This window comes from Amblyraja radiata, chromosome 18, assembly GCF_010909765.2.
Source record: "Amblyraja radiata isolate CabotCenter1 chromosome 18, sAmbRad1.1.pri, whole genome shotgun sequence".
NCBI classification, from domain to species: domain Eukaryota; kingdom Metazoa; phylum Chordata; class Chondrichthyes; order Rajiformes; family Rajidae; genus Amblyraja; species Amblyraja radiata.
This window is the reverse complement of record NC_045973.1, coordinates 2,450,001-2,468,785: the sequence shown is the minus strand read 5'-3', so window position 1 is coordinate 2,468,785 and position 18,785 is coordinate 2,450,001. Positions and strand designations below refer to the sequence as shown.

At 46.6% G+C, this 18,785-nt stretch overlaps 1 protein-coding gene across 2 annotated transcripts in view; it reads right to left on the bottom strand.

The window, feature by feature from the left end:
• Positions 1-18,785, bottom strand: part of ccdc66 (coiled-coil domain containing 66) — a 38,601-nt gene that overhangs the window by 1,758 nt on the left and 18,058 nt on the right. For both annotated transcript variants that reach the window (XM_033036571.1, XM_033036572.1), the window contains 8 exons: positions 17,209-17,293; positions 16,299-16,460; positions 11,672-11,816; positions 11,427-11,552; positions 8,995-9,527; positions 7,474-7,532; positions 4,871-5,103; positions 1,042-1,175 (listed from right to left, as the gene is read on the bottom strand). In XM_033036571.1, the coding sequence (XP_032892462.1) occupies positions 1,042-1,175; positions 4,871-5,103; positions 7,474-7,532; positions 8,995-9,527; positions 11,427-11,552; positions 11,672-11,816; positions 16,299-16,460; positions 17,209-17,293 (1,477 nt within the window). The remainder of the gene's footprint in view (positions 1-1,041; positions 1,176-4,870; positions 5,104-7,473; positions 7,533-8,994; positions 9,528-11,426; positions 11,553-11,671; positions 11,817-16,298; positions 16,461-17,208; positions 17,294-18,785) is intronic.

The window sequence follows — 18,785 nt, the reverse complement described above, 5'->3', positions numbered from 1 at the left end:
AGGGTGGTGAAACTGGAATTCTTTGCCACAGAAGTCTGTGGAGACCCTCAATGGATATTTTTAAGGCAGAGACAGACAGACTGTTGATTAGTACACGTGTCGGGGATTATGGGGAGAAGGCAGGAAGGAGTATGGTGTTAGGAGAGAGAGAGATAGATCAGCCATGATTGAATAGTGGAGCAGACTTGATGGGCCGAATGGCCTAATTCTGCTCCTACTATGACTTTTATGAAGGAGATGAGGAAGAATTTCTTTAGTCAGAGGGTGGTGAATTTGTGGAACTAATTAATTGCCACAGAGGTCTGTGGAGGCCAAGTCAACGGATATTTTTAAGGAAGAGATAGATTCTTGATTAGTACAGGTGTCTGGGAAGTTATGGGAAGAAGGCAGGAGAATGGGGTTAGGAGAGAGAGATAGATCAGCCATGATTGAATGGCGGAGTAGACTTGATGGGCCGAATGGCCTAATTCTGCTGCCATCCCTTATGACCTTACTATGATTTTTTAATAAACATTCGGGCTTTGTTTCAGTACTGTTCAACTTCAAGTTCCCTCGTTCTTGGGTGTAGCCAGGGAAACCTGAGAGTGCTTGGAGCCAAGCCTTGGCCCTGATAGTGGTATGTAGAGAGGACAGGGATCAGTGGAGGTGATGTTGGGTGGACTGAAGACAGGGGAGGGAGCAACAGGCATATTTCTGACACATGTAAATACAGAGTATCAGGACGATGAAGTAACTGAGGGTTGGCAGCAGAGAGAGTGAGTGAGCAAGATGGAAGTAGTAAAAAATGCTGGAGAAATTCAGCGGGTGAGGCAGCATCTATGCAGCGAAGGAAAAAGAAGACGTTTCGGGTCGAGAAGCCTATTTCCTTCGTTCCATAGATGCTGCCTCACCCGCTGAGTTTCTCCAACATTTGTTTACCTTCGATTTTCCAGCATCTGCAGTTCCTTCTTAAACAAGATGGAAGTGGTGCTGAGTTTCTGGTTGCTTCTTATGGTCTATGAATGAGACGCTGGGAAAGTGCACATTTGGGAAAAGTCTTACTTGTCGAAGTTCTGAAAGGCTTTTGAGAATAGCCTGCTGCCGCTCCCGATTTCTCAGCAAGTCAGGGTTGAGAAGAGGATCTCTGGGAAGGTCCGCGCTATCGGCTTTACACTGCAAGTGATCCATAACGGTAACTGAAAACAAGAGAATGGGAAAGGAAATGAGCAAATACCTAATCAAAGCGGGACGGGGGAGAAACTGGCTTTGGTTGCAACTCCTGGATCTGGTGCAACAGCACCTTTGATTCCATTGAATCCAATTTAGTTTTGTAGTTTGGAGACAAAGCGCAGAAACAGGCCCTTCGGCCCACCAAGTCCATGCCAACCAGCAATCCCCGTACACTAGTACTACGCTATATACTAGGGACAATTTACAATACGATAGAACTTTATTTGTAGGAAAGACTGCAGATGCTGGTTTCAATCGGAGGTAGACACTAAATGCTGGAGTGACTCAGCTGGACAGGCAGCATCTCTGGAGGGAATGAATGGGTGACGTTTCGGGTCGAGACCCTTCTTCAGACTGATGTCGGGAATGGGTGGGAGAGAGATAGAATGTAGTCGAAGACAGTAAGACTAGTGGGAGAACTGGGAAGGGGGAGGGGATGGAGAGAGAGAACCTTATCCCAGGAGGGAAAATGGTCTGCCAACAGTCATAAAACATGATGCACAAAATTAAAGTGACGAGTAGAAAGGCCAGGATTGGGGAGAGTGGAGGGGGGGGAATCAGTCTCTCACGACAGAAGGGGGAGGAGTTGTAAAGTCCAATCGCCACAAGAAAGAAGAATCTCCTGTGGCGTTCTGTGCTGCATCTTGGTGGAACCAGTCTGTTGCTGAAGGAACTCCTCAGGTTGGCCAGTGTGTCATGAAGGGGGTGAGCTGTATTGTTTGAGGAGCATCCTCCCCCCCAACACCGCCTCCTGTGAATCCAACTCTGCCCCCAGGTCGGATCCAGCCTTCCCGATGAGCTTGTTCATCCTATTGGCATCTGCAGCCTTCGCCCTGCTGCCCCTGCACACGACAGCATAGAAGATGGCACTGGCCACCACCGATTGATAGAACACCTGCAGCATCTTACTTCAGACATTGAAGGAGTAGAGCCTTGTCAAAAAGTACAGCCGGCTCTGTCCCTTCTTGTACGGGGCCTCAGCATTCCTGGACCAGTCCGGTTTACAGTCCAGGTACAATACAAGCTACTTGTGCTCCCTGGTAAACTGCACATCCACACCCTTGATGGAGACTGGAGATGGGTGTTCCTCTCCTCATAAAGTCCACCACTAACTCCTTAGTCTTGTTGGTGTTGAGCTGCAGGTGATTCAGCCCACACCATTCGACGTCATTGACTACACCTCTGTATTCAGCTTCCCTCCCCTCACTGATGCAACCCACAATTACAGAGTCACAGTGAAAACTTCTGCAGGTGGCAGTAGTCCAAGTTATATCTGAAGTCTGAGGTGTAAATGGTGAACAGGAAGGGAGAGAGGACCGTCCCCTGTGTTGCTCACTACCATGTCCGAGACACAGTTCTGTAGCCTGACATATAGTGGTCGTCCAGTCAAGTAGTTGGTGATCCAGGACACCAATGGAGCATCCACCCGCAGCTGTGTCAGTTTGCTCCATCGCAGTGCAGGACGGATGGTGTTAAATTTACTGAAGTAAATCCAGGTGAGCACAGGAACGATGGAGCAGGTATACGTCCTCCACCCCCATCTTTGTTTGGTAAGTGAACTGCAGGGGGTCCAGGTAGGGTTTAACCAGGGGTCGCAGGTGAGTGAGCACCACCCTCTCCACAGACTTCATGATGTGTGAGGTCAGCACCACTGGTCTGTAGTCATTGGAGGAGTTGGGGCGCGTCATCTTTGGTCCAGGAAGCAGGCAGGATGTCTTCCACATCACAGGAACACACTCCAGGCTCACGCTGAAGATATGCTGGAGTACGCCACACAACTGGCTGGCACACGCCTTGAATACCCCAGGGCTGACACCATCGGGACCCGTGGCTTTGCCTGGGCGGAGTTTGCCCAGGCAACGCTAATTGACCTACAGACTTACAATAGAATTGAAGATGCAAGAGGCAAGTGCAACTAGCAAATGGTATTTGGATACTTTCAGCAAACAATTAAATATCTTGTACATTGGAGCAGGAAATCCTATCACCGTGGATTCTGATAAACAACCCTTAGCAATCCCAATGTTCAATTGTATTGTATTCAATTTATAGTCATTATCTCATATTAGAGACAACAAAATGAATTTTCCTTACAGTCAAGTATCATAAAAATAAATAATAAATAAATAAAAACATATTAAAATTAAAAAAAGCACAAACACAGAAGTCCACGACACAACATAACCACAACATAACACAGTGGCACCAAAGTTGAGGAAGGTACCATAGTCCAGCCAGCCTCCCCTCCGATCTTCCCAGATGTTCACCCGTGGCCGGGGCCTCCCGAGCACCCGCAGTCGCCACCACGGGCAGCCCGATGCTCAGGCCCTCACGCCCGGGATGATGAGACACCGACGGAGAACATCCTCAGCGGCCCGGACCTCCAGGTCAGCTACCTCCCACTGGAGTCCTCGGCTCCCAAGTCTGCAGGCCAAGCCGGGCAGAGTCGCAGGACTCCGCGATGTTGATCAGCTCCGCCCGCGTTGGGAGCTCCGCGAACCACAGCTCCACGATGTCGGTGCAGCAGGCCCAGTACTCCGGAGCACCAAACGGCGATCCCCGGTAAGGCATCGCCCGGCCCGCGATGTTTCCAATGCTGCGCCGCTGCTGCTGCTGGACCTCTGGTCGGTCCCGGCAGGATAGGCCGCGCCATTCCAGTAGGTAGGCCGCTGGTGGGGGGGGGGGGGGGGGGGGGGGGGGGCGGGGCGAGTATGCGACTCGAATAATAGTCGCATCCTCCCCAGGAAGCGACTGAAGGATGGTATCCCCCTTACCGTACCCTCTTCTCCCACATAAAGACATAAAAAAAAATTTTAAAACGCACTTCAACATAACAAAAAAACAAGAAGATACCAGACTGAAGGTGGAGACAGCTAGCACCAGCGCCACCGGAAATCTGTTTCTGTGGGAAACAGATGAATTACCCCCCCCTGCCCTTTGTCTACACAGGAATCTACAACATTCACATTATAATGAAGGTGCAAAGTAGCCACAGCATTAATTACAATTTATCATCAAATATATATTGATGTTGGGAAATTACATATTGGTGCTTAGCTGTGTAATAGTTCATGTCCTTGAAATATTATGTCACTAATCCAACAGGCATTTAAAACTGCAGCAGTTTGAACAGCAAAAGGTTAAATTAGGAAAAGGCCATTCAACTCGGAGGGCAGAGCAGGGCAGAGCAGCCACGGTTGTATCGAATGGCATTGCTGGCTCAAGTTTGTTTCCTGCTCAATGCAAATAATCCCACAAACCATATGGAAATCTTCTTAGCTTTCATTTCCATAGCAGCGGTATGTGCCAAAATGACAACCAGATGTTTAGTTTAGTTTGGAGATACAGCGCGGAACAGGCCTTTCGGCCCACCGAGTCCGCAACGACCAGCGATCCCCGCACATTAACACTACCCTACACACACACCAAAGACAATTTACATTTATACCAAGCCAATTAACCTACAAACCTGTGCGTCTTTGGAGTGTGGGAGGAAACCAAAGATCCCAGAGAAAACCCATGCAGGTCAAGGGGAGAACGTGCAAACTCCGTACAGACAGCACCCGTAGTCGGGATGGAACCCGGGACCGGGATGCTGTAAAGCAGTAACTACTGCTGTGCCACCCGTATAATGTTTAAATTAAAAAAGGTGCAACCATACCAGTAGAACGCTTGTACTGTGGGTCATCTGTAGAAGGCCTTGACATAGGAGCATCAGGATCCAAGTGGTACACCTCATCTGTGCGCACATATGGAACAAAGTCACTGGCTGCCTCATTGGCAAATGGAGCCCACCGACAGCATTCGCTAGGAGCAGGATTGCCAACTGTCCGTGGCTCCTGCACCATTTGCAATTGTTTGTTTCTCAGTGATGGAATCGGTGGAGATCTGCACCTGGAAAGAAAATAATCCCATTTCTCATTGTTAATTTTGATCATTTTTACTTCGTAAAGATACTTCTGTAAAAATAATATTTAAGAGGGAACTGCAGATGCTGGAAAAATCGAAGGTAGACAAAAATGCTGGAGAAACTCAGCGGGTGAGGCAGCATCTATGGAGAAGGGTCTCGACCCGAAACGTCGCCTATTTCCTTCGCTCCATAGATGCTGCCTCACCCGCTGAGTTTCTCCAGCATTTTTGTCTACCCGGAAAGAGTAGGTTAACATTTGATGAGCGTTTGACGGTGCTGGGCCTGTACTTGCTGGAGTTGAGAAGAATGAGGGGGGGACCTCATTGAAACGTATAGAATAGTGAGAAGTTCGGATGGAGTGGTTGTGGAGAGGATGTTTCCACCAGTGGGAGAGTCTAGGACGAGAGGTCATAGCCTCAGAATTAACAGACATTCTTTTAGGGAGTAGATGAAGAGGAATTACTTTAGTCAGAGGGTGATGAATCTGGAATGCTTTGTCACAGACGGCTGTGGAGGCCAAGTCAGTGGATATTTTTAAAGCAGAGACAGATAGATTCTTGATTAGTGTTTAAAAAGGAACTGCAGATGCTGGAATGAAGAATGGTTTTGGCCCGAAATGTTGCCTATTTCCTTCGCTCCATAGATGCTGCTGCACCCTCTGAGTTTCTCCAGCACTTTTGTCTACCTTAGATTCTTGATTAGTACGGGTGTCAGGGGTTATGGGGAGAAGGCAGGAGAATGGGGTTAGGGTAGAGCCATGATTGAATGGTGGAGTAGATTCGATGGACCAAATGGGCTAATTCTGCTCCCATCACTTAGGAACATGATTACGAGTCATAAAAAGAAAATTAAATTCCTGTGTGGACCCATGCTATCCTGCCCTGGAAGAACCAAAAGTTTCTCACCAGCCAATCGGCAACAGAATGGATCAGAAGTTGAAAAGGCTAAAAGATTGAAATTTCTACATTTATAAAAAACGTGTTTGTGGCCACAAAAACCATATCCTCTTCCTAACTGTGCAAGAAAACTAGGCTTCCCTTGCTTCAGAATGCTGTCCTACTGTAAGGTACTGGTGATATCGCCACAGTGGCTAAACCCACCACAAGAATGAGCCTCCTTTTTGTGATACAAGATCAGGTTCATACACAGTTTTACAGCACAAAAGTCGGCCATTTGGTTTCCGCACCTGTACCAGTGTTCACTTTCCAGTAGCTTTTCCTCCCAAAAGATGTCAAAATCACCTTACCAACGTTGTTCCTTATGTGGATTTCAATCTTCCCCGTGAAAGGAAATTATATGGAAACACAAGTTTCCCACAAGTACCTCGCTATATTTATTGGTGAATTATTTTTTGCTTCCTAGTTTTGGACTTGCGCAAATGGGAGCAATGTTTTGATGTTCTTATGCAATGTCAAATCCACGTACTTTTAACACCTCCATCAGGCTCTTCCTTAACCCCCTCCCCCCTGTACTGCCAAGTTCCCAATATTGATTTGCATTTTACCGAAAAATAAGAAAAAGTCTGATGTTAAACACAAAATGCTGGAGTAACTCAGCAGGTCAGGCAGCATCTCTGGTGAACATGGATAGGTGACGTTTCACAGAGTGCTGGAGTAACTCAGCGGGTCAGGCAGCATCTGTGGAGAACATGGATAGGTGACGTTTCACAGAGTGCTGGAGTAACTCATCGGGTCAGGCAGCATCTGTGGAGAACATGGATAGGTGACGTTTCACAGAGTACTGGAGTAACTCAGCTGGTCAGGCAACATCTCTGGAGAACATGGATAGGTGACGTTTCGAGCCGGGACCTTCTTCAGACGGGTGATTCAGTAGCTGGCTCACTGCTCTCCCTCTGACACATTTGGCCAATGGTTCCTCCCTTCGAACTTCCCTTGCTTCAGAATGCTGTCCTGGTTTTAGACAATAGACAATAGGTGAAGGAGTAGGCCATTCGGCCCTTCGAGCCAGCACCGCCATTCAATGGGATCATGGCTGATCATCCCCAATCAGTTCCTGCCTTCTCCCCATATCCCCTGACTCCGCTATTTCTAAGAGCCCTATCTAGCTCTCTCTTGAAAGCATCCAGAAAACCTGCCTCCACCGTCCTCCGAGGCAGAGAATTCCACAGACTCACCACTGTGAGAAAAAGTGTTTCCTCGTCTCCGTTCTAAATGGCTTACCCCTTATTCTTAAACTTTATGTCCCATGCTCTCTTGAAACTGACTAGGTACACTGGAAAGAATGTACTACTAAAATAATAAATTAAATAGGATTGGATTATTCAATAGTGCTGGACTGAAAGATATTCTAGAGTCCGGGGCAAGATGGATTAACAGATATACTAGGCAACCGACCTGTAATCTTTGTCAACGGGTAGTTTGTGATTGGAGGTGTTCCTTTTCATCGGGACTTCCTGTAAATAAGTTATTTTCAAATTAGTAATTGCTCATTTTAAAAGTTACAAACATTCAGATGAATAAAACTGAGAGGACTTTAACATTTAAAAAATCCCATTGGAAAACATTAAAAAACATAAAGATTAGAAGATAACATTGAACACACTTGCAAGTGAAACATTAGAGTTGAGTAACAGTGAATACAAGCAGCAAAGGCAACAAGCACTAAGTAGGTCAGGCAGCAGCAGCTACTGTCGGAGGAAGAATATTCCTAGTATTTTATTTGACTTCAGATTTCCAGCAACTACACTTTTTTTCAATTTTCATTACCAGTCTTATGAGCAGCTGCAATCAAAGAACATCCCTATGAGACAAAACTACTGCAATCTTCCTACCTAGGGAGACTGATTCAATCAGTCTGCTTGCAGGTAGGATGTGGAGGTCTTGAAGTGCCTGCAGAAGAGGTTCACCATGATGTGGCGGAAGGAGCTGGTTTACATCGAAGATAGACACAAAATGCTTGAATAACTCAGTGGGATAGGCAGTACTGGACAGAAGGAATGGGTGACGATTTGGGTCGAGACGCTTCTTCAGTTTCAAGAAGCCTGTCCCGCTGAGTTACTCCAGCATTTTGAGTCTACATTCACCATGATGTCACCTGGATTAGGGAGTATTCGCTTCAAGGAAAGGATGGACAAACCTAAGTTTATAAAATTATGAGGCATAGGTGGAAATGTCATACACTAGAGTGTATACCTTGAAGGTGAGAGGAAGAATGTTTAAAAGAGATACACAAGGCCATTTTTTTAAAACGGTGTGGTAGGAACACACTGCTGGGAGCATGGTGGAAGCAGGCACAATAGCGATGTTTAAGCAGCATCAACTATCCAGGGAACTGAGGCGTGTGGATCATGGGCAAGTAGATGGGATTAGTTTCATCTGGCAATCCTGGTCAGCACATACATTGTGGGCCAAAGGGCACATTCCCATGCTATACACAAACAAGCCCTATGTTCCGTTCTATCGCGACTATGATTCCACTGGAACTGAAGTAATGCTATTACTTCTGAATATTGAAAATCAAGGACAAGGGAAGGAGGAAGTGGGGTGATGGGGTGACGGTGACCATTCCAATCCCCTTCAAGGTCAATGAGGGGGGGCAAAGATGGGTCTTGGGTAGAGGGTGACGAGGAGAACAAAAAAAGGGAGCTCAAAATCCAATGGAAAATTTAAACTTAACATGAAAATGGCATGCAGCGTTCATCCCAAGAATGTATTTGTTTGCATAAAGGTGCTGCTTGACGTGGTGAATGTACAAAGGCCTTTAAAATCATGAGAAGAAGTTCTTTTATTTTTTAAAAAAAGAATCCCATTTCAACATAAAAATGATGTAGTTTAATCATTAAGGGTGAGCAAATCTCAGTGCTTCCCCACCATTACTTGGTATTGGGCCGATAGAGTAGAAAGGTGAGTCCATACCTTCCTCACAGCCAATAGCCTTTGCTTGTCCAGGAGCTGGGGGCATGTGGCCAGCTGTAGTTTTGCCTGTAGAGCTGGCACCACTGGTGAGGACAGGCGCTCGGATGACTGCTCCTTTGTGGCTGGCTTTTTCTTCGGCCTTTGATCCGGAACGTTCTTTTCCAACAGTTGCAACAGCTCCATCTGCCTCTTCATTCTCTTCTCCTCCCTCTCCACTTGCATAACTCTCGGGTACCGCTGTGAAGCAGGCACATACCTCTTATTTGTTATGTTTATATTCCATTCAGGCCGTTTCTCATTCTTTCCTTTCTTCATTCTTGCAAACTGATTGTATAAATCATCATTTTGTAAATAATTTTCTTTTCCAGTTACCGGTGGTGCCTTTTCAGCTGGCTTGGACTTCTTTTTGGCGTACATGTTGTTGGATTCATTGTGTTCAGCAGCTGCATTTGATGTAGTGGATACCTGACCACGGTCTCGAATTTGTGTGTTGTACATAGTACGTTGTGCTTTTCCATTTATCTCAAAGTCCTCTTAAAAAAAAAAGTTGAACTGATTGATTGATTGCAAGATACAGCATGGAAACAAGCCCTTCAGCCAACGCCAACTATTGTTCAGCTGTTCACACTCATTCTGTTCCACACCCAGTCACTACAAACCAGGGGCAATTTTGCTAAAATTTAGCAATTTTAATTCCAAGAGAAGCTTTGATTCAATGGAATTTTCGATCAACACAATAATTTAATGTATAATTCAGCAAGTTATTTAATAAAAGATGAAAAGTAAACCTTTTAAAACAATTGATGCGCTGGATGAGTAATTTATTGCATACAATACAATACCGTTTATTGTCATTTGAACCTCAAATGAAGTTCAAACAAAATTTGGTTTCAACAAGAAAACAACCAAGACACAACACAATTTACACAAATATCCATCACAGTGAATCTCCTCCTCACTGTGATGGAAGGCAAAGTCTTGTCTCTCCCCTGCACTCCCCATTCTTCTCCCAATGTCAAGGTCAAAGCCCCCGGCGGGCGATGGTAAGTAAGTCCCGTGGCCATTAAGGTCGCGCCGGGCGATGCAAGACCACGCTCCGGGCATCAATGGTTTAGTACGGGTGTCAAGGGTTACGGGGAGAAGGCAGGAGAATGGGGTTGAGAGGGAAAGATAGATCAGCCATGAGCGAATGGCAGAGTAGACACTTTGGGCCAAATGGCCTTATTCTGCTCCTAGGACTTATAAAGTGATTGGTTATTCTCAAGAAATCACAATTTCTACAGCCTTGCACTTTTGTCTGGCACGTGGACAAACTTTGGCACAGTAGCAGAGCCCGCAGCTGCTGGCCTCACTATGCTGGAGACCTAGGCTCAGACCTTGGGTGCAGTTTGCACGTTCTTGCGTAACCACATAGACTTCCCCCCGCTGCTCCGGTTTCCCTCCACATCCCTATGACAGGTTAATTGCCAGTGTAAGTTGCCCCCTAGTGAGTTGTAGAATCTCATGAACGTAATGAAGGTGGGGTTATTGATAATATGGAGAAAATAAAACATGCTATTAAGAGATATTAATATAAAATTAGTGGAAATGGTGGTCATTTGTTGGTGTGGACTCGATGGGCTGAAGGGCCCATTTCATGCTAGCTTTTGCTAGGTGTATAACGAGCAATGTACAGATTAATAGCCCTGTCCCACTGTACGAGTTCATTCAAGAGTTCTCCCGAGTTTGCCCTGATTCGAACTCGGAGATTTATGGTAATGGACGCTCGTAGTTACTCGGGGCTCTCGTGGACATTTTTCAACATGTTGAAAAATCTTCACGAGTCTTCCTGAGCTTACCGCGTTTCCCGAGTACCTGCCGTTATCGTTATGAGCCGCTAAAAGACGTCCCCGAGCTCCGACGTACCCACTATGTACATTCTACATGCTTCCACGAGTTTGATTTTTTTCTTAAACTCGGGAGAGCTCTTGAATGAACTTGTACAGTGGGACAGGGCTTTCATTGTTGTTCTCGGTATCTGCCACAGCCTTATGTTTTTTAGTTTGGTTTAGAGATACAGCGCAGAAACAGGCCCTTCGTCCCACCGAGTCCATGCCGACCAGTGATCCTCACACATTAATGCTACCCTACACACACTAGGGACAATTTACACTTACACCAAGCCAGTTAACCTACAAACCTGTACATCTTTTGAGTGTGGGAGGAAACCGAAGATCTCAGAGAAAACCCATACGGTCACGGGGAGGACGTACAAACTCCGTACAGACAGCACCCGTAGTCGGGATCGAACCAGGATCTCCGGCGCTGCAAGTCAGCAACTCTACCACTGCGCCACCGTGCCGGCCCTTTTTTGTTGTTGCAAAAAAATGAAAAGACAAAGACAATGTTAAGATGGACAATGTGATGGCTTTGCTTTTGCAGAATATACTAACCAGTCTGAATACCCCTGTCTTTTCTCGGAGACTCCTCCTCCAGCGGGTCTAGTCCCAGCTCCTCGTCAACTGTTTCATAAACAAGATCATTATATATTTCACAGGTGCCCATCTCATGTGTTGTACCTACGGGTACAAAATAAACGCTGTTACACAAAGGGGGAAATAATGGAAACTATATGTTAAATAGTTTAGTATCGCACGAGCAAGCACAGAGTGAAGTCTGGCAAATAGCTACTACTTGCCTTCCACACTCTTATGCAAATTTGAAATGTCATGTCCTTTGCGCACCAAGTCTTTAATGCGCTGTTCCTGCTTCTGCCTTTTTGCTTCCTCTTGTGCCTTCTGCATGGCTTCATAAAGCCTATTGGTGTTTTGGGTTTGCAGCTCCTAAAATATCAAAGACACCAGAGAGACTTACTAATGATTTTCTCTGTATAAAATCACGAGAGGAATAGATCGGGCAGATGCACAGAGTCTCTTGCCCAGAGTTGGACCAGAGGACAGTTTAAGGTGAAGGGGAAAAGATTTGATAGGAATCTGAGGGGTAACATTTTCTCACAAAGGGAACAATCAGCCATGGGAGGCAGTTGAGGCAGGGACTATCCCAACATTTAAGAAACAGTTAGACAGGTGCATGGATAAGACAGGTTTGGAGGGATATGGACCAAATGCAGGCTGGTGGGACTAGTGTAACTGGTGTGGGCAAGTTGGGCCGAAGGGCCCGCTTCCACACTATATTTCTTGTCCTGTTTTAGTTAGTTAATTTGAGTTATTAGATTGTGTATGTGTGGAGGGAGTGGGAAAAACTTGTTTTAGTCTCTTCCTTCGGGGGGGGGGGTGCGACTCTTCTTGTCGTATCCCCCATTTCTGTCTCCGTCTACGCTGAGGCCTAATAGCGAAGCTGGCGGCCTCCAACTGGGACCGACCTCGAGGCTCCGGAGGCAGAGCCAGCCAGGACTTACCAGCGCGAGGCTGGCCGACTTCGGGGCTGAGGCTGCGGCGGCTCGACTCGGGGCTGAGGCTGCATTCCGGCGATGGCCAGACTCGGAGCTGAGGATGCGTTCCGGCTGCGGCCCGACTCACAGCTAAGGCGGCGGCGGCCCGACTCAGAGCTGAGGCGGCGTTCGGCCCAACTCGGAGCTAAGGCGGCGGCTGCCAGACTCGGGGCTGAGGCTGCGTTCCATCGGCTGCCCGACTCGGGGCTGAGACGGCGTTCCGGCTTTCGGCAGCGGCCCGACTCGGGGCTGAGGCTGCGTTCCGGCGGCTGCCCGACTCGGGGCTGAGACGGCGTTCCGGCTATCGGCAGCGGCCCGACTCGGGGCTGAGGCTGCGTTCCGGCGGCTGCCCGACTCGGGGCTGAGACGGCGTTCCGGCTTTCGGCAGCGGCACGACTCGGGGCTGAGGCTGCGTTCCGGCGGCTGCCCGACTCGGGGCTGAGACGGCGTTCCGGCTTTCGGCAGCGGCCCGACTCGGGGCTGAGGCTGCGTTCCGGCGGCTGCCCGACTCGGGGCTGAGACGGCGTTCCGGCTTTCGGCAGCGGCCCGACTCGGGGCTGAGGCTGCGTTCCGGCGGCTGCCCGACTCGGGGCTGAGACGGCGTTTCGGCTTTCGGCAGCGGCCCGACTCGGGGCTGAGGCTGCGTTCCGGCGGCTGCCCAACTCGGGGCTGAGGCGGCGTTCCGTGACGGCCAGACTCGGGGCTGAGGCTGCGTTCCGTGACGGCCAGACTCGGAGCTGAGGCTGCGTTCCGGCGGCTGCCCGACTCGGGGCTGAGACGGCGTTCCGGCTTTCGGCAGCGGCCCGACTCGGGGCTGAGGCTGCGTTCCGGCGGCTGCCCAACTCGGGGCTGAGGCGGCGTTCCGGCTTTCGGCAGCGGCCCGACTCGGAGCTGAGGCGGCAGTGGCCCGACTTCGGAGGTTCGGCTGTGGGCCAATGGACGACATCGCGGGAGCTCGTAGGTCACAGGTTGGTTCCGGAGCTCCCGCAACAACAACTTCGTCCGCTGGACTGGAGGGCGGCAGCTTCGGCAGCTTCGACCACCCTGGCCCGCGGAGTTTGAACCAGCCCGTTCGTGGAGCACGGTTGAGCCGCGGGACTTATTTACCATCACGCGGTGGGGTCACTACATCGGAGGCCTGGATCGCCTCAGCGCAGAGGGAGAGCAAGGAGGGAAGGGACAAAGACTTTAAGACTTCTGCCTTCCATCACAGAGAGGAAGTGTCTGGTGAACTCACTGTGGTGGATGTTAAATTTGTGTTTATTGTATGTTTTGTCATTTTATTATATGTATGACTGCAAGGCAACAAAAATTCGTTCAGACCGAAAGGTCTGAATGACAATAAAGGATACTTTGACTTCAGTAACAAAAGCAAAGTACCGCAAACGTTGGAAATTTGAATTTAAAAATACTGAAATTTCAGGTCAAGCGAAAATAATGAGAAATGATGGAAGGCAATCAAATTGAAACAGTAACACAGCTGCTCCTCTAAAGGTGCTGCCTGCCACGCTGAATATTTCTACCATTTGCTTTAATTTTGTAGAAATTGCATAAAATTGATGTAGATATGATGGGTATATGGAATGAGGTGGGGGGGGGGGGGTAAATGGAACGAGCTGCCAGGGGTGGTCGTTAAGGCAGGTACTATAACAGCATTTAAAAGACACTTGGATAGATACATGCCTAGGAAAGGATTAGATGGATTTGAGCCAAATGCAGGCAAGTAGAATTAGCTTAGATGGGGCACCTTGGCGACATGGACGAGATGGGCCAAAGGGTCTGTTTTCATGCTGTTTGACCATGAGATGTGGGCAGTTTAATTGGAATGTTAACCAAGTCTTGAAAAACATTGTAAATAAACTACGGAAAATAAGGTAACCATGATCAGTTACAAATTTCACATTGATCATTGGATGTGATTTGGACTTGAATATGGAAAAACAAACTCATGCAAGGCTGACAACACAAAAAGACTATAATGGGCCTGTCCCACTTAGGCGATTTTTTTCGGCGACTGAACCCCCCTACGACAATGTCCAGGACAATGTCTACAACAACCTACCAATTAGTCGACATCAAGCTACGGCAAGCTATCGACAACTGGCGACCCATTAGGACGTCCACCTACAACCACACCTATGACAACCTACGTCCACCAGAGACAAGCTACGACAAGGTACGACCCTGTTGGCGACAACCGAAGACAACTTAAGACAATTCAGTCGTTGGTACCTGTCGCCGGTTGACGTAGTCGGCCAATGGAATTCACCGGTCAGCACCGGCGACAACCTACGTCATCCTGGCGACAACCTACAACAGCACCTTAATCGGGAGAAGTCAAGCTATGCTCATTAGCGTCAAGCCCACTGTCGCCAAAAAGTTTTGAACATTTCAAGATCCAGCAGCAACCAGAAAAACGCTACGATTCTTGGGGCGACTGAGGAGACGACTCATGACCATACAGGCGACCACGTGGCGACAGCCTAGTCGCCTAAAAATTCGCGCAAGTGGGGCAGGCCCCATAAGAACATTCATGGCAATGTGAGCGTGTGAATGGGCATTTTATCCTTGATGTTTCACAATTGGGGAATCAAGGTGCAAGGTCCACACAACTCTGGTGCTGTAGAAAGCATCCTGTTCGGTAACATCACGATCCGGTTTGGCAACAGCTCTGCCCAGGACAGGAATGCACTGCAGAGAGTAGTGCGTTCAGCCGAACGCACTATGGGAACTACACTCCCCCCCCCTCCCCTTGCAGGACCTATACACCAGGAGGTGCAGATACAGAGCCAGCAAGATCATGAAGGACCCCTACCACCCCAGCAACGGACTGTTCCAGCTGCTACGGCCAGGCAAGCGCCTCCGCTGTCACGCTACGAAAAGGTGAGGATGAGACGGAGTTTCTTCCCACAGGCCGTCAGGACTGTAAACTCTTATCTCACCAGGGACTAATTTAATGTTGTGTTGTGTCTTTTTATCTTTCTAAAATGTAAATACTGGTTCTGTTATGTTCAGTTTTGTTGTTTTTGCACAATCTGCAGGCATTGCCACTTTCATTTCACTGTACATCTTGTATGTGCATGTGACAAATAAAGTTGACTGACTTCATTTATTCATTCATGCATCTGTGATTTACATTTTTTTTAGTTCAAGTCCCTTAACTCTCCTCAGTGCCCATCTGGTGCAGCCATGAGAGAGTGCGCTGCATTGGTTAATGCTCCAAGGCGTCTCTAGTCAGCGTGCTCCGCTACCTAATAAATGCATGGAGTTTCTTTCAGATATTATATATACAACAAATGCTTTCATTCTTTATACACAATTCTTTAATGTTTCAACAGCTATTACGCCAACAAAGTCCCTTGCAATCGAAGGCTGGATTTTTCATTTCAGGACCTCAAACCTCTTCACAATTAGTGAATTATTTTGGAAGTTCAGTCACCATTATTTAGTTTTAGAAAAATACTTCAGCCACTTTGGATATGCAAGATGCCTGAAAAGAATAACTCACTAATGTGTTCAGGTAGTGTGGCTTATAAGAGAGAATAATAGATCACCCTCCACAAAAAAAGAAATGACACCTTAAATCTGCACTTCAACCAAAGGATGGCACACCGCTCTCTCTGAGTATTGCCGATCTAGATTTTGTACCCATGTTATAGAATGAGGTATCAATCCATGACCGTGTCATGTGAGCTATATACTATAAACTACTACCATGTTAAGTGAAGAAGCATGGGATTTGAGATAAAGATATCATGATCAGAGGCATTAACCGATCAATTTATCCACAGAATAAAAGACAGGTAGAATGAATTCAATCATTTCTCGTGAAAATTCCTCAGTAACATTTAACAAAGTGGTGAAAAATACCTACTTCCTTTCCCCGTTGTGTTCGAGTTTCTACGTCGTACTGTTCTCTCAACTTTTCCCGCTCTTTTGCCAGCCGCTGTTCCTCTTTTTGTTCTTCTTTTCGTTTGTTATCCTCTTCCAGCTGTTTCAGTCTCCGCTTCGCCTCCACCTGCTGGGCTATGGCCTTCTACAGCACCCAGTGTCAGAAACATAACCCATTGTGAGAGACATTGTGGTCACCCCAAGACACACACAAAGTATTCTTCTTACTATTCTGTGGAATTCTTTGCCACAGACGGCTGTGGAGGCCAAGTCAGTGGATATTTTTAAGGCAGAGATAGATAGATTCTTGATTAGTACGGGTGTCAGAAGTTATGGGGAGAAGGCAGGAGAACGGGATTAGGAGGAAGAGATAGTTTAAGAAGAAACTGCAGATGCTGGAAAATCGAAGGTAGACAAAAATTCTGGAGAAACTCGGCGGGTGAGGCAGCGTCAATGGAGCGAAGGAAATAGGCAATGTTTCGGGTCAAGACCCGAAACATTGCCTATTTCCTTTGCTCCATAGATGCTGCCTCACCCGCTGAGTATCTCCAGCATTTGTGTCTACCTAAAAGGGAGAGATACATCAGCCATGATTGAATGGCGGAGTTTACTTGATGGGCCAAATGGCCAAATTCTACTCCTATTCCTTATGACTTTACTATCACTATGAAGAGTATTTTTTTTAAATTACATAAAGCAATCGCAGAAGACATTTTACTATACAAATGTCTAATTCCAAGAGATATTACTCTACAATGCAATGCAGCACAGGAGAGATCAAAACAGTCACATATTTTGACAATAGAAAATAATTTACTAACAAATTATGCCCTAAACCTTTGGTCAATTTAAATCCCAAATAATGGAGGTTTTACAATTTATAAAGTAGTTACTTGATGCTCTTGTTGTTTTTGTCGTCGCAAATCTCTTTCCTCGATTTCTGCGGGGTCCAACAAGGCGGTCATAGATCGCAGGAAGCTGAAAGGCAACAGTAAAATGCAAACATATTATTCTTCTTAAAAAAATAATTTTACGAATGAGAGAAATAACAACGCTCTTATGAATGAATGCATCACGATTGTTGATTAATCATAGAACATCTTATTTTTGATTGGAATAATTAATGAGTAAAATTCCAATAATCTACTCTGATTATTCAGAAGTCCTGATGATTCAGTAGTGTTTCTCGTGCTTCCTGATGGGGCTGTACGAGCTAATTCAAGAGCTCTACCGAGTTTAAAAAAAAATCAAACTCATAAGCACACAGAATGTACGGTGCGGGTACGTCGGAGCTCAGGACGTCTCTTAGCGGCTCGTAACGCTAACGGCAGGTACTTTGGAAACGCGGTAAGCTCGTGAAGATTTTTCAACATGTTGAAAAATGTCCACGAGAGCCCCGAGTACCTACGAGCGGCCATTACCGTAATTCTCCAAGTTCGAATCGGGGGAAACTCAGGAGAACTCTTGAATTAGCTCGTACAGTGGGACAGGCCCTTTACTCTCCCTTACGTTTTTCTTTTCAGCATTCCCTTTAAACAAACTGGGACCCCGCTCTTAATCTGAAGAAGGGTCTTGACCCGAAACATCACCTATTCCCTTTCTCCAGGGATGCTGCTTGACCCCACTGTGTTACTCCAGTATCTTGTGTCTATCTTCCCTGTTTCCTATCCTCTCTTTAAACTCATTCGGCTCACTGGAAACTTTGTAATACTAAACGACAGGTGAATTAAAAGTGTGCTGGGTTATTAATAGCATCAACATTAAATAGTCTGAGAAATCTGGTCTGGCACCAAAAAAGTCCCAAGGACATTCAAATCAGAGTTTCAATACAAGTAAATAGGGGACTGAGAGTGAAATCAGTTGGCAAACTATCCAAATGATCCGAAGAATAATTATAATTGCAAGAGATAGCTCCATTAAGCTAAAGATGTGTTGAAGCTTCCACGCAGATTATTTTAATATTGGGTTGGGATGGTTGGATAGAGTGGATACACTTTTGATCAATATTTGGACAATATTTTAGGAAAAGGTCAATGTCAAAAGGAAGCTTCATTTAAAATACAGCCGTGTCAGTTTGGAAATGTGAAACCAATTGTCTAGGAAAAATTATAATCAAATTATCCAAATCAGTTACATTTTGTAACAAACAATGGACAATAATTGCCCTCCACAAGGCTGAGAAGAGAGCAACTAGAATGTGCTTTAGTCGACCTCCAAACTGAAGCAATGTGTCATTAAAACAATCAGCAACATTTTACAATCGACCAGAGCAGCACGGCCATGACGCCTACAAGACTAAAGGATAGTCAGTCCTGATACACCTCGTGGTTAGGCTTCACATACCTCGACCACACAATGCCATGGTGTCATCTCCCAGTAACAGGAATATCAGTACACTTTTTGGAAGTTTTGTATTCAATAATTTATGGTGACAAAAATATTTGCAGCACCTGTTGAAAGTTAATTGTGC